The 19,368-nt window shown below is 38.9% G+C and overlaps 2 protein-coding genes across 3 annotated transcripts in view; one reads left to right on the top strand and one right to left on the bottom strand.

Annotated features, from left to right (window-relative positions):
• Positions 1–670: 670 nt before the first annotated feature.
• On the top strand, positions 671–15,023 carry LOC135079837 (BOS complex subunit ncln). Of its 2 annotated transcripts, XM_063974452.1 has the most exons (10): positions 671–964; positions 3,488–3,675; positions 6,260–6,446; positions 7,075–7,205; positions 7,832–8,044; positions 8,886–9,110; positions 9,757–9,924; positions 10,367–10,460; positions 11,104–11,233; positions 11,821–15,023. In XM_063974452.1, the coding sequence occupies exons 1-10, from the start codon at positions 790–792 to the stop codon at positions 11,960–11,962; spliced, it is 1,653 nt and encodes a 550-aa protein (XP_063830522.1). In that variant the 5' UTR covers positions 671–789; the 3' UTR covers positions 11,963–15,023. The 2 variants fall into 2 exon arrangements, with proteins under 2 accessions (XP_063830522.1, XP_063830521.1); XM_063974451.1 differs by lacking the exons at positions 671–964; positions 3,488–3,675 and adding an exon at positions 5,284–5,420.
• Positions 15,024–15,287: 264 nt separating this feature from the next.
• Positions 15,288–19,368, bottom strand: part of LOC135079833 (hemocyte protein-glutamine gamma-glutamyltransferase-like) — a 29,025-nt gene continuing 24,944 nt past the window's right edge. Inside the window, exons 12-15 of the mRNA XM_063974448.1 lie at positions 19,208–19,316; positions 17,744–17,904; positions 16,914–17,105; positions 15,288–16,313 (exon numbers count right to left, since the gene is read on the bottom strand). Coding sequence (XP_063830518.1) covers positions 16,221–16,313; positions 16,914–17,105; positions 17,744–17,904; positions 19,208–19,316 — 555 coding nt within the window. The 3' untranslated portion in view covers positions 15,288–16,220. The remainder of the gene's footprint in view (positions 16,314–16,913; positions 17,106–17,743; positions 17,905–19,207; positions 19,317–19,368) is intronic.

Genomic DNA, 19,368 nt, shown 5'->3' with positions numbered 1-19,368 from the left:
GCCATCTCTTACATAAAATATCTTTTAATTTGTTTCAATTAACAATGCTTACTCTTAACAGCGCGTCAATAATCATAAAATCCATTACATGGAGTGTAGGTAAAAGTTGATAATTATTTATGTGTGTTACACGTGCCAGTAATAATTATCACCGATTCATTAATGGCTATTTTCTCGTCCATCCCATGCATTTCTACTGGAACTCGATGAATAGGTGTAGGTCGGTAGAAAGTTAGTTAAAATATTTATCTATAGAACATTAATAAAAAAATAACAAAACTGTTAAAAAAAGCTTTAGATCTTATTTAGATTTAGGAGCAACTTTCAATATTAATAAATTGTTTTCACTTACGTGTAACCTTAGCGTGTAACCGTGTAACCGTGTAACCTACCTAAACATGAAGTTTTACTTTCCCGCCAGAAAGTTGTTGAAGTAATTTTTTTTTAATTTTTGTTTTTTGGCTTTGACAATCGTTCGTTTTGTTTTCTTGTGTAAACCACATTTTCTTTATTAGAGGTAGCTAAAACAGTAAGAAGATACAAAAAAAAATATTTCTGTTGATGTGTGTCTCTCAAATAATCGATTCCAATTCATAGTCATTCACATTAATAATCGAGTAACTAGTCGAATGACTTGAAAACTAGTTGTGAACAACACTACGAACTGTCACTCAAAAAAAATAAATGTCATTGACCGAGTTATCACACGTAGGGTTTCTAATTGGATTATGTGCTAAAAATTGGTTTTTGGTTAATTTCATTACGTCTATTTAATAACTAGAAAGCAAGATGTGGTTGGACGAAGCGGACGGCTTCGCCGAAATATTTAGAGGCTATTTGCCTTACTATCTGCTGGTTGCTCTGCCTATTTTTATCATCATGTCTCCTGTGAACCCAGTTGCGGCTTCTCATGAGTTCTCGGTCTACAGAATGCAACAATACGACCTCCACACCGTCCCTCACGGTAAGTGCATCGATATGTGAAGGTTTTCATTGATGAAATAAAAATCGATTAGCTACAGTTTTGAGGTTATCTTTCCTGAATAAATTGCTTTACAGAAGTTAATGATGTTATCCAAGTCTGTAAGGGGTCCTATTATACATAGGGGAGCAAAAGTTGCATTTGTTAACTGTCCTTCAAGCCATTGTCATGTAAAAAGTAAAGAAAACCTTTTTTCTAACTATTTAAAGAATTTGAAGACAGTAAAATTGATATTATACTGGCTGCAGGAGCTTGTTTAGCAGATATCATAATAAATTCAATTCCATGTACTAGAATCTAAATAAAGCATAGACAAGTTCAACTAAATAACCTTCATGTTTTGAATCTCCAAGTATAATTTTATGTGAAGCGTAAAGTAGTTATCCAACCAGATAACCAATGTTTTATTACTTACAATATTTTTTAGAATTATTATATTTCGAAAATGTTACATTTTATTTCATATTGTGTACTCTTTCAAGTAATAACAATTTGACCTACATGACTTATATCTGTACCTGTAGTACAAACCTTATCTATCTGGGTAAACAATCCTCAATTCCCATGTACTGAAGAATTAGTTTTAAGTCTGAGAGACATAAAATAGGCTCTGTAATAATAAAAAAGCGTTAAATGATAAAAGTTTTGTTGTTTAACACTGCTCACGCCACTATTGTTGTATGAAATACTTTTAATTAAATTATTTCAAAGAAGACTTGGTCTTTATAAATTTTTTTTTTGTTTCTGCTTCATGGCAATGTTTTTCAACATTAAGCCACTTCTTTGGTCGATTCCTCAGATTATGTTTTCTTCGAGAGCCATACTTGTGTGAATATTCATTTCACACGACTTGATGTCAGGTGGTAAATCTTTTATGTAGGCTCGGTGTCATTTCTCTTTATACCATTGAGGTTTTGATGGTACCATCATTAGCCTAAGCGCAGACCACCGACTTTTAGTTGGCCGATAGTTGGGCCCGATTTTAATTTTTATAAAGAATCGGCTGATACCAAATCAGTGTAAAGTGTGCACTTTCATACAACACCATACTGACCCGACACAATTATCGGTCAACTAATAACACTGCGGAACAAAAAAAATAAAAAAATCTGCGGCATCTATTTTGTTAATGGTTTTTGTAAACACATGTATTAGACATAAATGGTGTGCATTTACTTTCTTTGGATTGACTCTGGTTCTTGAGATAAACGAGACGCAAGAAATCAATGAAAAAAATTAAACGACCCTCCCTAAACTTATATTAATTTGATTATACCCCACAAGTTTTATTTTCTACTCATGTATTAGTGTAGTTGTGGTTACAACAATTTAGTAATCAGCTACTAGACCTTGAAATTATCAGTTTGTGTCTTGTAAATTAATTTTTAAAGAGCTTTTTGTCTCAAAAAATATGAGTTCATTATGAAAACTTTACGTTTACAACCCCAACAGTTTTTGTTAATATTTGGCTTGTAAACTTACAAAAGCAAAGAAATAAGATCACGGAGGTAGTGATAAAAACCTACCAAGCATACTTTGGTATAAAACTTCCATAAAAGAATAAATATTGGGGGTCCAATATCGTCTGCAAGCCTTGTGTAGACTCTTTGTCATACTGGAGCCAAGCTGGACGTAAAGGACTTCAATTTGGAAGGCCAAAGATATGAACTGAGCTTTCTAATCACTAAAATGATCAAAAGTCAGCCAAATTAAAGTCCTTTACGTCCTGAAACGTCCGTTTGAATACGGAAAAAATAAATTCGATTGACCGCAAATCCGTACTCTTATAAAAGACACTGTATTTGTAAACCACATAACACAAATTGAATCTGAAGCATGGCTAAGCATTGTTTTAGTAGTCAAACAATATTTGGGGAGGCATTGAGCACCAGACTTTTCAGAATTGGTTGCTAAATTGTTTTAAAAATTGTACACATAAGGAGCTAATTTGAGTATTAATTTTTTTTTTTACAATAACCATTTGGACAGATTCTTCCATAATCTGGGTGATTACAGTGAGGAATAAGCAGAACGGTTCTACCAGAACATCAGGATAGTGGAAGAATGATATCCACGGTCAATGGGACCGCCAGATGATGGCTGATTACTGTTGCCATAATTATGGAATTTTCCTGACCAAAACCATAACATAAAAGCTTACAGAAAAAGCTTTTTGTAGTTTTTTTTTGTATTATTTGATGAAAAGCAAATATATTTTTAATTTTTATATCGTTCTTAAATAGGATCTTAGTGTGAATATTTTTTTTATACAGATTGGTATTTTTATTTTGATTTTTTCATATAAATGGTTAATAGTATTTATCTCAAGATCTAGAGTCAATTTGACAAATCTAATATTTTTCTAGTATTCAGCACACTAGTCGCATACAGAATTGACTCTAAACTACCATGCCGCAAAATGACTGTTCCCCAGTGTAATCGGTAGTCTGCGCCTATGCTAAGTCATCTTACGAGTACTTAAACAATTCCAATTACAAATTCCAGGCTGCCGCAGCTCCAGCATCAACCTTGAAGGCCGCTCGCTCACATCCTGGAGCACCTCTCGCCACTGCGTTGTGGCTAGAGTCCAGGACGTCAGCATCGACCAGTTCATGGAGATCCGGGCCAAAGCTGGAGCACTGCTCCTGGTTCTGCCCAAGAATGACACCATTCTTACGCCTGAAGAGAAAGAGGTAAGGCATGAATTTACCTCTACTTTTATTATTTACCTACAGGTTTAGCTCTTAACTTAGTCAGTGCCTGAGGTAGGTATAGGAGCGGCACAGGAGGGTGGTTTTGAGATGTCAATCGTCAGCAAGACTGCAGATTTGTCATCATCATCATCATTATCATCTCAGCCATAGGACGTCCACTGCTGAACATAGGCCTCCCCCAATGCTTTCCATATTGCCCGGTTGGTAGCGGTAGCGGCCTTCGTCCTGCGCCTTCCTGCTATCTTTATGATGTCGTCGGTCCACCTTGTGGGTGGACGTCTCACGCCGCGTTTTCCGGTGCGCGGCCTCCACTCCAGAACCTTGCTGCCCCATCGGTCGTCAGTTCTGCGTACTACTTGCGTACTGCTTACTACTTGCGTACTGCGTACTTCAGATTTGTATGCTATGTCAATGTCACCGCTCCTTGGAGCACCTCTCGCCACTGCGTGGTGGCTAGAGTCCAGGACGTCAGCATCGACCAGTTCATGGAGATCCGGGCCAAAGCCGGAGCACTGCTCCTGGTTCTGCCCAAGAATGACACCATTCTTACGCCTGAAGAGAAAGAGGTAAGGCATGAATTTACCTCTACTTTTATTATTTACCTACAGATTTAGCTCTTAACTTAGTCAGTGCCTGAGGTAGGTATAGGAGCGGCACAGGAGGGTGTTTTTGAGATGTCAATCGTCAGCAAGACTGCAGATTTGTCATCATCATCATCATTATCATCTCAGCCATAGGACGTCCACTGCTGAACATAGGCCTCCCCCAATGCTTTCCATATTGCCCGGTTGGTAGCGGTAGCGGCCTTCGTCCTGCGCCTTCCTGCTATCTTTATGATGTCGTCGGTCCACCTTGTAGGTGGACGTCTCACGCCGCGTTTTCCGGTGCGCGGTCTCCACTCCAGAACCTTGCTGCCTCATCGGTCGTCAGTTCTGCGTACTACTTGCGTACTGCGTACTTCAGATTTGTATGCTATGTCAATGTCACCGCTCCCTGGAGCACCTCTCGCCACTGCGTGGTGGCTAGAGTCCAGGACGTCAGCATCGACCAGTTCATGGAGATCCGGGCCAAAGCCGGAGCACTGCTCCTGGTTCTGCCCAAGAATGACACCATTCTACCCCTGAAGAGAAAGAGGTAAGGCATGAATTTACCTCTACTTTTTTTATTATTTACCTGTAGATCTAGCGATTAACTGAGTTAGTGCCTGAGGTAGGTATAGGAGCGGCACAGGAGGGTGTTTTTGAGATGTCAATCGTCAGCAAGACTTCAGATTTGTCATCATCATCATCATTATCATCTTAGCCATAGGACATCCACTGCTGAACATAGGCCTCCCCCAATGCTTTCCATATTGCCCGGTTGGTAGCGGTAGCGGCCTTCGTCCAGCGCCTTCCTGCTATCTTTATGATGTCGTCGGTCCACCTTGTGGGTGGACGTCTCACGCCGCGTTTTCCGGTGCGCGGCCTCCACTCCAGAACCTTGCTGCCCCATCGGTCGTCAGTTCTGCGTACTACTTGCGTACTGCTTACTACTTGCGTACTGCGTACTTCAGATTTGTATGCTATGTCAATGTCACCGCTCCCTGGAGCACCTCTCGCCACTGCGTGGTGGCTAGAGTCCAGGACGTCAGTATCGACCAGTTCATGGAGATCCGGGCCAAAGCCGGAGCCCTGCTCCTGGTTCTGCCCAAGAATGACACCATTCTTACGCCTGAAGAGAAAGAGGTAAGGCATGAATTTACCTCTACTTTTATCTAGCATTTAACTTAGTCAGTGCCTGAGGTAAGTATAGGAGCGGCATGGGTGTTTTGAGACGACAAACATTAACGAGACTTCAGTTAGTGTGCTTTGTCACATCATAATAATAAATTGTCAATGTTATCCCCTCTATGTTCCCCCTATATCCCCTCCCATGCCATTTCCCATACCTCAAGCACTGGCTGAATTAAGCGCTAGATCTAATAATAAGTGTCCTTTTTGAAAGAGTTCTTATTTACATCAAATAGATTATCTATCTATTTCATTTGGTTAACACCAAGCTAGCTAACTTATTTTAAATTGAATAGAAAATATTGTTTTTAAAAGACTAAAATAAATTATTCATGAAAAGTAGGTTAGCAACTTGCTAATGCATACAAAAGAATGTATAATCTTTGACCCTGTTATCTTCAAAGAAATTTCTTAAAGCAAAATGTTGCATGTTATTTATTTCTGCTACTCATTGTATTTTTTTAAAGCGACTTTTAAAATTAGTTACCTATTTCATAATAAACCATTCCTTGTTCACAAATAAATGAAACAGCAAAGGTAAAATAATGAACAATGCTTGATAGACTGATGATTCAATAGAAAAGTTCTCAATCTATTTCCTAAAGCTTCAACCACACCAACGCGTGCAGATCGCCATAGTCCGCGCGGACTGTCATGGGTCGCGCGACCTGTCATTGGCCTATGATCGCGCCGGCGATGGCGATCTGTACGCGTCGGTGTGGTTGAAGCTTAAAGCATTTTAATCACCTCTCCTAAGATATTCTGCAAAATAAGAAATTGAATTTCCTTTACAGCACATCCAACTTCTAGAGATGGCTATGATCCAGCAAGAAGTGAACGCTCCAGTCTACTTCGCACAGTGGGCGCCAGAATTCGAGGATATCATCCAAGATCTACAGCACAGCATGATCACCGATGACAAGTCCGGCACTGCGCTCGAGGCTATGTTCAATGGGGTGTCTTCTAACGGGTATCAGATTGGTATGTGTAGAATAAATTGGTAGTAAGATTTTTGTTAGGTATGCTTGCTGTTTTGTAAAATGCTACATAATAATCATAACCTTGGTGTGGCGTCAGACTTTATTGCCATGCATTTGCGTCTGACGTAGATAGCTGAAGCAACAATTGGGTTGATTCATGCCTGTTGATCCTCCCTACCCTGGAGAAAGAAGACTCAGGTTATGCAAAGACTGATTAAAAGCTTTTTTTTCTAATAACCTCCCTGTGTGGTTGACTCAGTCAACCCTTCCCACTATTCTTGGTGAGATTGCCATAGTATCCAAGCAAGAGTATTTCTAAAAAAAGCCGAAAACTACTTGGAAGAATTACGCACACTGTTTTTTTACTCAGTGCCTTCCAATGGAAAGAGACTAACTACGAAGGCATTACCTACTCTAACAGGGGTCTACAAACTACGGGTCAAATCTGGCCAGCCTGTACCATCATCCTGACACAGACTCTGGACTAATCTAGGGCAGCAAAATAAAGCTGTTTGACCTTTGAAACATACTGAAGTAATTAGGCCATAAGGCGTCAAAGTTTGGAGACTCTTGCTCTAGTATAATAATGGTCGTTATTCAGTGTCCTAACCAAAGTTATCTTCCCGCAGTGGTTTCCGCTCCAGCTCCTCAGAAGATGGAGTCCAAGCCGGTGACGTTACACGGCAAGCTCGTCGGCCGGGCCGGCTCCGCTAACACTATCGTCATCGCCGCGCACTATGACTCTAACGGAGTTGTTCCTGTAAGTTTAACATGAACGCGGCTACCTAAATAAACTCCGACAAACGTTACTTCGACCGCCTTTGTCTGAGTAGTGTAGTGTCGAAGTAAAGTCATGTCAATATTCAGTAGTGTCGGAGTAACGTTTGTCGAAATTTATTTAGGTAGCCTATGAACGCACCCAAAACTTGTCAATCATTGATATTAAAACAGATAGAAGACCATTTCAATTTCAGTGATTGTCAAGGTTTGTGTGTAGTATTTCTATGTGTCCACAAAGATTATAAATAAAGATTTATCCTGAGTTTTATATTTGGAAAGGCTGTTACGTGTCCTTAAACCTAAACCTTACTTTTGTTATTTTATAAAAGAATACCACTATATTTCATAGTTAAATATTTTAACATGTGAAAAATTGGTCAATCATTCCATTGCGCTACATTTTCTTCATCAATAACTGTGTAGTGTGCTATGTTAGCAAAAACTGTTACAAAAAAATTTGCACAAATATCTACGCACACATTTTGACACATTTCTGTGATTTGACACTTGAATGTCTTAAAGAACAAATTATCATAAATTTATTTTTTAATTAAAACGTTTATAATATTCTTTATCTCTCATTTATTTACTTCTCTCTTCCACCAGGACCTATCCCAAGGCGCGGATTCAAACGCGTCCGGCGCAGTTGCAGTGCTAGAGCTAGCTCGAATATTCTCACGCCTATATGCGAGCGCGAGCGTTCGCGGCGGGCCCTCGCTTCTGTTTGCGCTCGCGGCCGCGGGACATTCGCTGAACTACTTCTCCGCTAAGAAGTGGCTGGAGGAGCAGTTGGATTCGGCTGACGCTTCTTTACTGCAGGTGGGTGGAATTAAATCAAAGTAATTACATAAGCACATAGCTCGAAGAGCTGATGGCCGCTGGGGCAGGAAAGTTCTTGAGTGGCGACCACGAGCCGAAAGACGTAGCGTGGGCAGGCCTCCCACTAGGTGGATGGATTTGGTGAAGATCGCGGGAGGTGCCTGGATGCGAGCGGCGCAGGACTGGTCTTTGTGGAAATCCTTGGGGGAGGCCTTTGTCCAGCAGTGGACGTCTTTCGGCTGAAACGAACGAACTTATCCTAAACTGTCTGGCATGTGATGTGTAGGCCAAATCCTCCACTTATCTCAGGTAAATTGGAAAGAGTTGTGTTCCTTCAAAAGAGTATAAATGACCTGATGATGATGCTAAAAGAGGCAATTATGAACTTGAACTTTTTTGACATCGGTTTTTTTTAGAAACACCGGAACAAATTCAGTCACCACTAGTTGCCAGTTATTTTTTTACTACATCTAAAGGCCTATTCAAACCTGAGCGATATTCGCTGCCGCTGTGGGTAGAGGTACATACCGCGCGGGTTTCGCTCAGATATTTAGTATCAAGTATCGCGGCTAGAGCGACCTGAGCGATATTCGCTGCCGCTGTGGGTAGAGGTACATACCGCGCGGGTTTCGCTCAGATATTTAGTATCAAGTATCGCGGCTAGAGCGACCTGAGCGATATTCGCTGCCGCTGTGGGTAGAGGTACATAGGTAGACGGTAGCGAATACCGCTTAGGTCTGAACAGTATTATTACCTCATACCCACTGGGTTTTCTCTGCCGCAGACGGTAGCGAATACCACTTAGGTCTGAATAGGTTTATATTTATACTTTCTCCCACAGGACGTGTCATTCGCAATGTGCCTGGACTCCATATCCTCTGCCCCGTCTCTCACGATGCACGTCTCCAAGCCGCCCAAGCCTGGCGGTGCTGCGTACTCCTTCAGATCTCGCCTGGGAGCGCCCGTCAACCACAAGAAGATCAACTTAGCTGATGAAACGCTGGCCTGGCAGCATGAGCGGTTCAGCATCAGGCGGATGACTGCGTTCACGCTTAGCTCTTTGACGGTCAGTATCTAACGCATCCGGCGCAGTCGCAGTCCTAGAACTAGCGCGAATATTCTCACGCCTATATGCGAGCGCGAGCGTTCGCGGCGGGCCCTCGCTAGACGCACTAATATTGTGTCAAGATGCCACAGACATGTGTCAAGATGTGTACATAATGTGTCAAGATGTGTACACACATGTGTCTAGATGTGTACACACATGTGTCAAGATGTGTACACATATGTGTCAAGATGTGTACACACATGTGTCCAGATGTGTACAAATATTGTGTCAAGATGTGTACACACATAGGTGTCAAAATGTGTACACACATGTGTCAAGATGTGTACACACATGTGTCAAGATATGTACAAATATTGTGTCAAGATGTGTACACACATGTGTCAAGATGTGTACAAATATTATGTCAAAATGTGTACACACATTTTGTAAAAACTACAACACATGTATAAGTTTCGCAAATAATTATGGGTACGCGGTTTTCAGGCCTTGAAAGAACTGATTTAAAGCAGTCTCGTCTTGGCATTAGTGTTGTAAAACTATCAATAGTATCGACAGACTTGATATTTAAAACTATTTCTAGCAACTCTTCTTGGCCTTATTGATAAATGTCACCCAATTCAAAATTCGCTTTTTTCTTCCACAGAGCCACAAAGATCCCTCTCGTAGCTCTGTCCTAGACACGCCCTCCGAGACATCAGTTCAGAACCTCGCAGCCAATATTGCTCAGATCGCGAGGGCATTAGCCTCACACGTGTATAACCTCACCGGAGAGCTCAATGATGAGGACCAAGCTCTGTATGATGACGCTTTGGTAAGTTGTGTTTTGTTTTCGCGTCGAACAAGTTGGCAGGATACTTTGTCTAGTTCTAGTTTAGTTAGTTATGTCACACTGAGTTTTATTATATTTTAGTACATCGCGCTGTAAAAACGCGCTTCAGACGTACATTTTGGTGTAAGATCCATTATTTTCATTAGTTTATCTACACTAATATTATAAAGAGGAAAACTTTGTTTGTTTGGTTATAATGAATAGGCTCAAAAACTACCGGACCGTTTTTAAAAATTCTTTCACCATTTGAAAGCTACATTATCCACGAGTAACATAGGCTAAATTTTATTTTGGAAAAAATAGGGTTCCGTAAAATATGTAGATAATGTAGTCCACGCGCGCGAAGCCAGGATTTATCATTAAACTAGCTTTCCGCCGCGCGGGCGGAAAGCTAGTTTAATGATAAATCCGTTTTGTTTTGCAGGAAGTTGATGAAGAAGCTATTAGACATTGGTACACCTACTTATCGTCGCAATCTAGAGCGCCGCAGACTGTTACAACATCAGCACCTAACGCTGGTAAGTTCGCCTAATAATATCTAAAATCCGGCTCGAAAGACCAATTATTTTTTATGGCATACAATCATTCTGGTCGCGAAACATTAAGATCAAAATGAATATAGTGTATTATGTAACGTGTAACGTACAGTCGCGGAATGAAAAGGTTCGTCAGTTTTCAAATTGATTCCTTCAACGAATCGCGAGCACATATTACCTTTTGAAACTATGTTACAGAATAATCTCGAGTTAGAGAAAATAATCTTTAACTGTTCGTCAGTAAAGTTCAAAATTATTCAGATCAAAGTTGTTTGACGATTTATCTTGTCAAGAAGATTATTATAATTGATAAACTAAAACCTTCTTGTTGGTTCAACCTGCCATTATTATTTCTATTAAATAAAAAAAACTATTGTCAATTGGTCAATGTCATTATTGCATTGCACTGATGGGATAGAAAAATAAACAAGCAAAACCTTATTCGTTAGCAAACGTCATATTTATTTCAATGTTAGCAGCACTGTTTCTTGCACTGTTATGTTGGCAGGTTTGACTCTTACAGTACCTAGTGCAAGCGAAAACCGACACTAAGGTGACGAACCTTTTCATTCCGCGACTGTACATCTTTAAGTCAAAATTAATATATCGCTCAATTGGTTTAAAGGTTTGACTGCAGCGCTAGAGAGGGCCCTATCCCGGTATATGGATGTGTCAGTGAGTGTTCACGCCGTGGACAAGAGAGAACCAGAGTATACATTGTACTCACCAACGAGCGCCACTCTTTATGTATACAGGTGAGTGAATCTTTAAAAGCTTTGGATATTTTCTAAGGAATATACGCTCTTATTATAACAGGCTTACTATTTAATTCAAAGATTAACGATGTGTTCTGGGGTTTCCCCGCCGTGATGATTTTTACTGCTAAAAGAATGCACAGCAGATAAACACCGATAAATATGATATTAAGTCAATTTTATTCGGAAAAACACGCATAACGTAAAGCAATGCAAGAGTGAGACATACTATATCGGCAGAGAGCCAGATGAGAAGCGTAAAAATTACTAAAGATGATCACGAATTTCGATTTAAATAAACGAAAATTCTGTTTTTTATATTTGTAGCGCTGATTATTTGTTAATTAATGTTATTTGCTTGCCTCCTTAATCAAAAACTTCAACGCAATTTTTAGCTATTAAATTATCTTTCAATTGACGATCTCGCTGTAATGAAAAGAGACAAAACTATCATTTAAATGATTCTTCAGAGATTTATTAATTAACTAACATAATTCACATCAAGAATAACATTTAAACGTGTCTATAAAGCTTTATTAACAAACTTTCGCGTCAATAATAAAACGAAAATTTCAATTGCCTTTCAGCGTAAAACCAGCAGTGTTCGACTTGATCCTAACGCTCGCAATCATCGCATATTTAAGCGTGGTGTACTTCGCGATCCAGCTTTTCCCGCGGTTCTACGAAGAATACGCCAAGGTGGTCACCGGGAAAGCCAAAGTACACTAGGTTAGGCATAGGCGTTCGACCTTGTGGCCACAGGAGCATTCAGGGAACAGTTGTTGGTCCACTGTGTTAAATTATCGAAGTTTTTGAAATTAAAGGAATTTGAAATGTGCAAACTTTTCAAGAATGCTTTAGTGAAATTGTATAGTGTATTCTTACTGATATCAATGCAAGATTAAGTACAAAAGTTATTGATTGAAATACGGTATAATTGTAAGATGTGCTGATGTTTTCAATTTCGCATTTATCGTATTTAATATGCCAAATAAATAAAAATCTATTTACTCTTGTGGTCATGGGGTCCAAATGCAGTGAATATAACATAAAAGTCATAATTTATAGTTGAGAATCGAACAATTTCGTTTAGGACGGTTTGTTTATGGTTCTTGAAAACAAATGTATTAAAAGCATTCTATTGTTTTAGAGGCTAAATACAATTTTTTTGATGGGCTTGAATCAAAACTGGTTGTCTCTGGTACTGAAACTGTAATGTCTCAAATAATAAGATTTTTTATACATTTGTTATCAAGAACCGAAAAATAAATATTAGAAACGGCATTTAATATAAAAATCACACTCAAATTGAGTGCTGAACTGCGTGAAAGCAATAATATTTCCAGTGAAATGAATTTTATTTATTGAAAAACTTATTTGAAAAACTATCTCGTTGATAAGTATTATTTAAATTAAGAATACAGTTATATAAAACATCAAAAATGTACAGTATATTTGAAATCTTTACGTGAAAACAAGCAATATGCCAAAAAGGGAAATTTTAATAATGATTGGAAATAAAAAAAATGGTTCGGAAAAAAAAAAGAAAATTAAAACGAACGTAAAAAAGTTTTTACTCTCACTGCCCAAAAGCCTTCTGTAGCATACTGCATTTAAAATTCGTGTAATTGGAAAAATCTAAATAGTTTTATTAGTTTTTTTGTTTGTTTTATCATTGGACTTGGCACTCGATATAAACAATAGGTAGCCTTACTTATAATATTGCCGTCTTATTTTGTTTTTTCTTTTAAGCAATGTAATACATAAAGCTTATAAATAATGCATAGATATTATCAAGGTGCGACCAAAACTAAATGAAAAATATATTATTTCAGCATCAAATACAGTAGCCAAAAAGTTCAACACGTCTTTGTTACATTGGAATAAGTCAACTTCCAACTTTTTGGCCACTTTGGGTGTCACGAATTATTTGATGCTGACTGCACGTAAAGTAGTAAGGCTACCTATTAAAACTATGTATTAAATATGGCCACTTCTCATAAGCAGTTATTTATTTCGCCGTCCTACAAGTTCCTTGCTGATACAAATGTGAATGAATTTATGAAGTTACATATTTCCGATAATGTTATGTTATTATTGAAACGGCTGGCCGTCCATTTGGGGGTATCTTAAGATTTTTTATCGGTGATAATTATATTCTTAATATTATGTTAGAATGCATTTATTGGTGAATACACTATTCGACTGTTCATAATACAAAGTAATATGAATTCAACTTTTTTGCTAAATCAGTGTGAGGACTACTTCAATTTTGTGCTCACTAGTTGGCGCCACTGTAGAGTCAAAAATAAAACTGACGCCATCTGGAGAAGCGACAGGAGACTATCGCATTTGCACGTCGAGCGGCGTTTTGCATCAAAATGTAATGTACGCCCGTATTCACAAACATTACTATGAGGTCTCACAGTGCGCGTGGACGCACAGGGTGACACACGAACCAATCACAGAGCTCTATTCAACGCTGTGAGTTCGATTTGCTGCTTCACTTAAGCAAGCATCGTTAGTGAATACGGGCGGTATTGTCTCAAAACAAACTGTGTTATGCACTTATTTGATTTATTTATTTATTAAAAAATGCACTTTATGAATAAGATCTTTGGAGTCAAATCGTAATACAACGAGTTCTGTATGTAAATATATCTAGATTTCCACCCAAATGGTCGACAGCCTCATATCAATGTGTGATATATTGTAAATGATTGTTTATTTGCCACGGCTTGTTGTTTTTTCCAGTTTATTTTTATTTTGAATACCTGTAAATATAAGCTTCATTATTGTGGTTCAGGGATTATGGTGGGCATGATTTTCAGTTATGAGACTTTATTTTGAAGGATGTAGAAAGAGACAAAACATAATTTTGCCTCTGGTTTGCTATTGAAAAGAGCGAGATCACAACACTTATCCGATTTAGTTGTAAAACAATCATTGCGTCACATAAAGTATTTACTTTTATTAGTAGTGCTAGAGTAATGAATTAGTAGATAGTTTTCTACATTTGTATATGTCGGTACCGCGTCTCTAAAATTTGTAAAAAGCGCCAATATCGACGAAAAATATAACAGATTAATGCATCACCGATTGGTCAAATTTTTTAATAGAAAGAGCTGTTTACAAATAGCAAATTATGTACGCGGCAAGATTCACATTGACTGGCGCGATTCGGCGCGCAGCGAAGCGTCCGTTCGGCCAAAAATGCGCTGGAATGCGCACGTATCCGCTGGAATACGGTCGGAACCGACCGGCTTCCGAAGCATGCTTTCGCAGCCGTCCGGATTGAAATGTCAGTTAAACAGTTGTAAACAATCACGTCTATAAGAATTGTTAATAAAATACTATTTTCTTTACGGCCGTGCAAGTGCGCTCCGACCCGCGCCGGTCAATGGGTATCGTCCCATACGAGGTCAGAATTTTTCTGAAAACATTTCTACATAAAGTAGTTAATAGTTTTGGATTTTGAATAAAATCCTACTGCAAAGTGGCACCGTCTTGGTAGCTTAAATTGAAAATCACATACCACCATTATAGTCTGGCTAGAGACTTTTTAAAATCACCGGGATTCATGTAGATGCAATTACTAAAGAAATCTTTCCAATATGAGAAAGAGTATTGTCTTTCTCTCTCTTTAATTATTGTAATAATTCTAGCAACAAACTCCTTCTAATAAAGTGTCATAAGTAGGTCCAGAACAAAGTGAAAGACATGTGTCGTGGTCGGTGTAAGCGAAAATGGTCAACTTTGCATGGAATTGATAATACAGTTTTGTTTTTAATACTGCGTTTAATTCATTAACCTCCAATCTGATCAAGATATTTACTTAAATATCTTTTTCACTAATAATACAAAACCCAACATTAAATAAGAGAAATGATACATTAAATGTATGTCAAATTCAGATTCCTACAAGTATTTAAAAGGTCCATTTTAGGGTACAGTCGTATTTCCCTAATATTATAATATGGCTTCTTGTTCATCAGCTGAATTGGTCGTAACTCGGTTTTATTACCTACTTAAATGGTGTAAGAATAAATAAATATTTCAAAAGTATAAAATATTTATTACTGGAGATATAAAATATCTAAACATAATGACCTAAAAGCTACCTTAATATTTAGTTTTGACTGTAAACATTTTGTATAATATGTATCTTAGATTTTAACTTATAATATTAACAACACCATTTTATGGCACATACAATTTTAAGAGATTCAAAATTGAAAATATAACAAACAATAAATTTTACATTTTACTTTTTGTCACTGGTTTGCTTACTTAAGAAAACACTAAATAATATTTTGTGACGTAGTAAAGTTATTCAATACAACTTTCAATACAACAAAATAGATCTTAAAACTAGAATGGTAACATTTTTTTTACCATACTGGTAATACCACAGAATAATAATAAGTACTACGTACAGAAGTTTTACTTCGCGAAGGTATTTAAAAAAATGTATGCTCAATGTCATTAACAATATGGTGTAATTTAGCCTGTCTCAAGAGTCAAACACCATTTTGTTGACAAACGTCAGTGATCGGCACTGCGCCGAAGCTATAGGGCTGACTTCGGTAAAATGATGTGACGTGAGGTGCCAAACTGCGGAAAATGGCGGAGGAAATACATGATTTAGCATGAATTATCATGAATAATATTAACCACTTATTACCTCTCAGTGTCTTGAGGCAACTTAAAAAAGTACATTCTGTGTTTTTATTATTATTTAGGCAGTTAAATACTGCACAGTATTTAGTACACCATTTTCTTTATTTTCTTCCATCATACACAAGAATACGCGTGCGTGAGTCAATGTTCGCTCGTATGTGAGGCCTTGTCGAATAGTATCCTGTAGGTGGGCCATCGTGCGTGTTTTGTTTTCGATGTAAACTCGCGGAGATGAACAGGCCTGGTAATACCATATAATTGCGAATGCATCTCAAGTTACACCCTCCTCCTTATGTCATAGAGTCGTTTATCCTTCGAACACCTCGACGCTAGCAGCCCCAGTGATGTCCTTTAGTTCCACAGACTTGAATGTCGCTACGAAATTGATCTTGCCGAGTTTCTGTTAACAAAAAAACGTGTCAAAAATACAATTGCAAAATATTTCACAGTGTTACTTGAAATTTTTTCATGTTTCTTACACTATTTTTTTTTCGCTTTTCAAATGTTTTTCAAAGGCTAATGTTGCCAACAAACTTTTTAAATCTGTGATAGTCGCTGTCTCTGGCGAGCCGCGAGAGTGATAAAAAGATATACAACCTAATTATAGGTTTAATATCTACAAGGTGTAACCATGGGATTGGCTAACTAAAGCAGTAAGCTCAAAACACACACGTTTAAAATTTTTGTAATGGTGCGTCCACACTGGGCGAACGGGCTCACGCGGCAAACTCGACATCCTGCTCACTCAAGAGTAGGGTGAGCAGAATGATCAGCGTGCCGCGCGAGCCCGTTCGCCCAGTGTGAACGCACCATTAAAATTCGTAGAGCGTCCGGGCATGTTGGATCATTCCTGATGTCCACCACTGAAGACCTTGCCACAGATTTTTAAGTTTTTGTCACAACGTCCACCAGTAGGACTTTGTGCTTTGGGAAGCAATCACTAATCACAAATACTACATTGTTTACTTACTAATAAACATCATTTTAAAAGTCTACTTACGTTAGGCTGTACAGGTAACTCCGCGGACACGACTCCCTTAGGCCCCACGTCGGACGCCGCGATCCTAAGCGTCCGGCCGGCGATCCCGGACGACGTGACGCGGAACTCGCACCCGGACAGCGAACGATCCAGCGGGTTCGGGAACGAAAGGACAGCGGTGGCTGGCTGGTCGATGATCAGGTCGTCGTTGAACTGAGGAACAGGTGAACGATTGAAGAGTTATGTAGGGTAGATTGGCACGCACGTAAAAGCGCTTTTAAAAACCTATTTGCAGAAAAAATACCTTTATGGCTTTTTATGACACAGTGCATAGGTCATAGGTGCATGCGTCAAAATAACGGGATCAGTACTGACCTTGACTGGACTAAGAAAGTACCAAAATTACATTTGTAGGTACAAATATGTGCTTAATGAGTACAAAAAAGTTAGCAACGTCTGTTCAAAACAATAAGTGATCCCATCATCTTGACATTCATATAGCATGGTCATGGCCCAGATGTCGATCCTTAACGATATAGGGGGACCTATATCCGTCTGATCTAGTTTCGTTGCGGATCCAACAGTTTTAACTTTTTCTTAGGACAATCTTGGTCTTCACTGGGTATGTTTTAATGTTGGCGGTCAAGCTGTAAATCCTGGCTACATAGAGATTGCAACGGTTGGGACGGAAAAGTGAAAATAGTCCCGTTTTACACCCATTCATTGGCACATTTTTTGCGAATAACTACTAGCATGACGTCACTATCTCACCAATTTTTATCCAGCCCTTCATTGGTAGGAAAAAAATATGGCTCAGAAGAACCAAACGGGTTTAATGGGTAGAAAATTACCTTAATAGTGATGTTAGGCTTCAGCACTTGGAAGTCATCATCATCAGCCCACGACTGCTTGGTCTCGTCTACAATAGCCATCGCCGAGATCTTCATATTGCAGTATTCGACCAGCTTGGGCAAGTAGTCGTCTGCCGTCACTAAGATGCTGATCTGCTCCTCTGTAAAGGAACAAAAGTCCGCTGTAGTTTGTATCTATATCTAGCTCTCCATTGATTGAATGAGTTTTGATTAGTGTCACTAAGTTATAGGTATATAGTCTGGTCCGGGAGCACGTAGAATTTTGTCCAATGACCCCAAGCTACCCATCTTTATCGCTCGAGCGTAATTATGTTGCTGTCGCGCTCGCACACTCACTGCGGGCGCCCGTCTCACAGTCGCTAACTATAGCTTAACTCGAGTCAGTGCCTAAGGTAAGGGAGCAGCACGAAAGGGGTGACATTGACATATTATGACTTGACGGAGCATACATGCTTCAGCTATATCTGAAGTCTCGCTGACGTTCGCCGTCTCAAAAACTCTGGTACTGACTGACCTATCTATACTTATAATAAATCTGTAGAGAGGTCAATTCTGTACATGAAATATATTTTCAAAATAACTATCAGGGGGTGATTAGTGATCGATACTGATGCCAAAAATGCAATCAGTAAAATTTTTGTCTGTCTGTCTGTCTGTCTGTCTGTCTGTCTGTCTGTCTGTATGTTCCTTATAGAAACAAAAACTACTCGACGGATTTTAACGAAACTTGGTACAATTATTCTTCATACTCCTGGGCAGGTTATAGGATACTTAGGAATTCCCACGGGAACGGGCATTAGCGGGAAAATCCTTTTGTATGAAAAATCTAAACCGCTTAAGTTAGACCCTTGAAATTTAGCATGCAGGTACCTTAGTAAACTTAGAGCTTAGTTATAACAGGATATTGCAAAATTCCTACGGGAACGGGAGTTAGCGGGAAAAAACATTTGTATGAAAAAATCTAAGCCACGTAAGATAGACGCTTGAAATTTGGCATGCAGGTACCTTAGTAAATTTAAAGCTTAGTTACAACAGGATATTGCAAAATTCTCACGGGAACGGGAGTTAGCGGGAAAAAACATATCTATGAAAAAATCTAAACCGCGTAAGATAGATGAAGGGGGTAAAACGGGATCCACGCGTACGAAGTCGCGGGCGGCCGCTAGTAGTGGCATAAAGTTAATGAAGAGCTTAGAGACGACAATAAAACTGGATCCGCACTGAACTGCTTCTGATATTTCCATTTCAACCAAGACGTCCACTACTGGAGAAAGGATTTTTTTTTTCCGAAATCCTGATTCTCCAACCTCGCTTGCCATTGACTCTATAAATTGATGAAAAATGTCTACTGTCTAGTCTTCGCGTACATGGCATGGTTTACCCGAAAATGTTTTTCTTTTCTCAAAAATCCACACCATAAATATTTAGGTACTATCTACTTACTCTTCTGTGGTCCAACGAAGATCTTTCCCTCCACTTTCTTGATCAGATCTGATTTGACTCCGTTGTAGAACACGCTGGTGGCTGTCAGCAAAGCTTTGATGTTGCGGCCCTGGACATTAATGAAGTTATTTTAATTTTAGCTAAGAAATATTTGGTTAGTT

Source organism: Ostrinia nubilalis, chromosome 17 (genome assembly GCF_963855985.1).
Source record: "Ostrinia nubilalis chromosome 17, ilOstNubi1.1, whole genome shotgun sequence".
NCBI lineage: Eukaryota > Metazoa > Arthropoda > Insecta > Lepidoptera > Crambidae > Ostrinia > Ostrinia nubilalis.
Note: the sequence above shows the minus strand (reverse complement) of the source record. Positions and strands in the feature narration are given on the sequence as shown.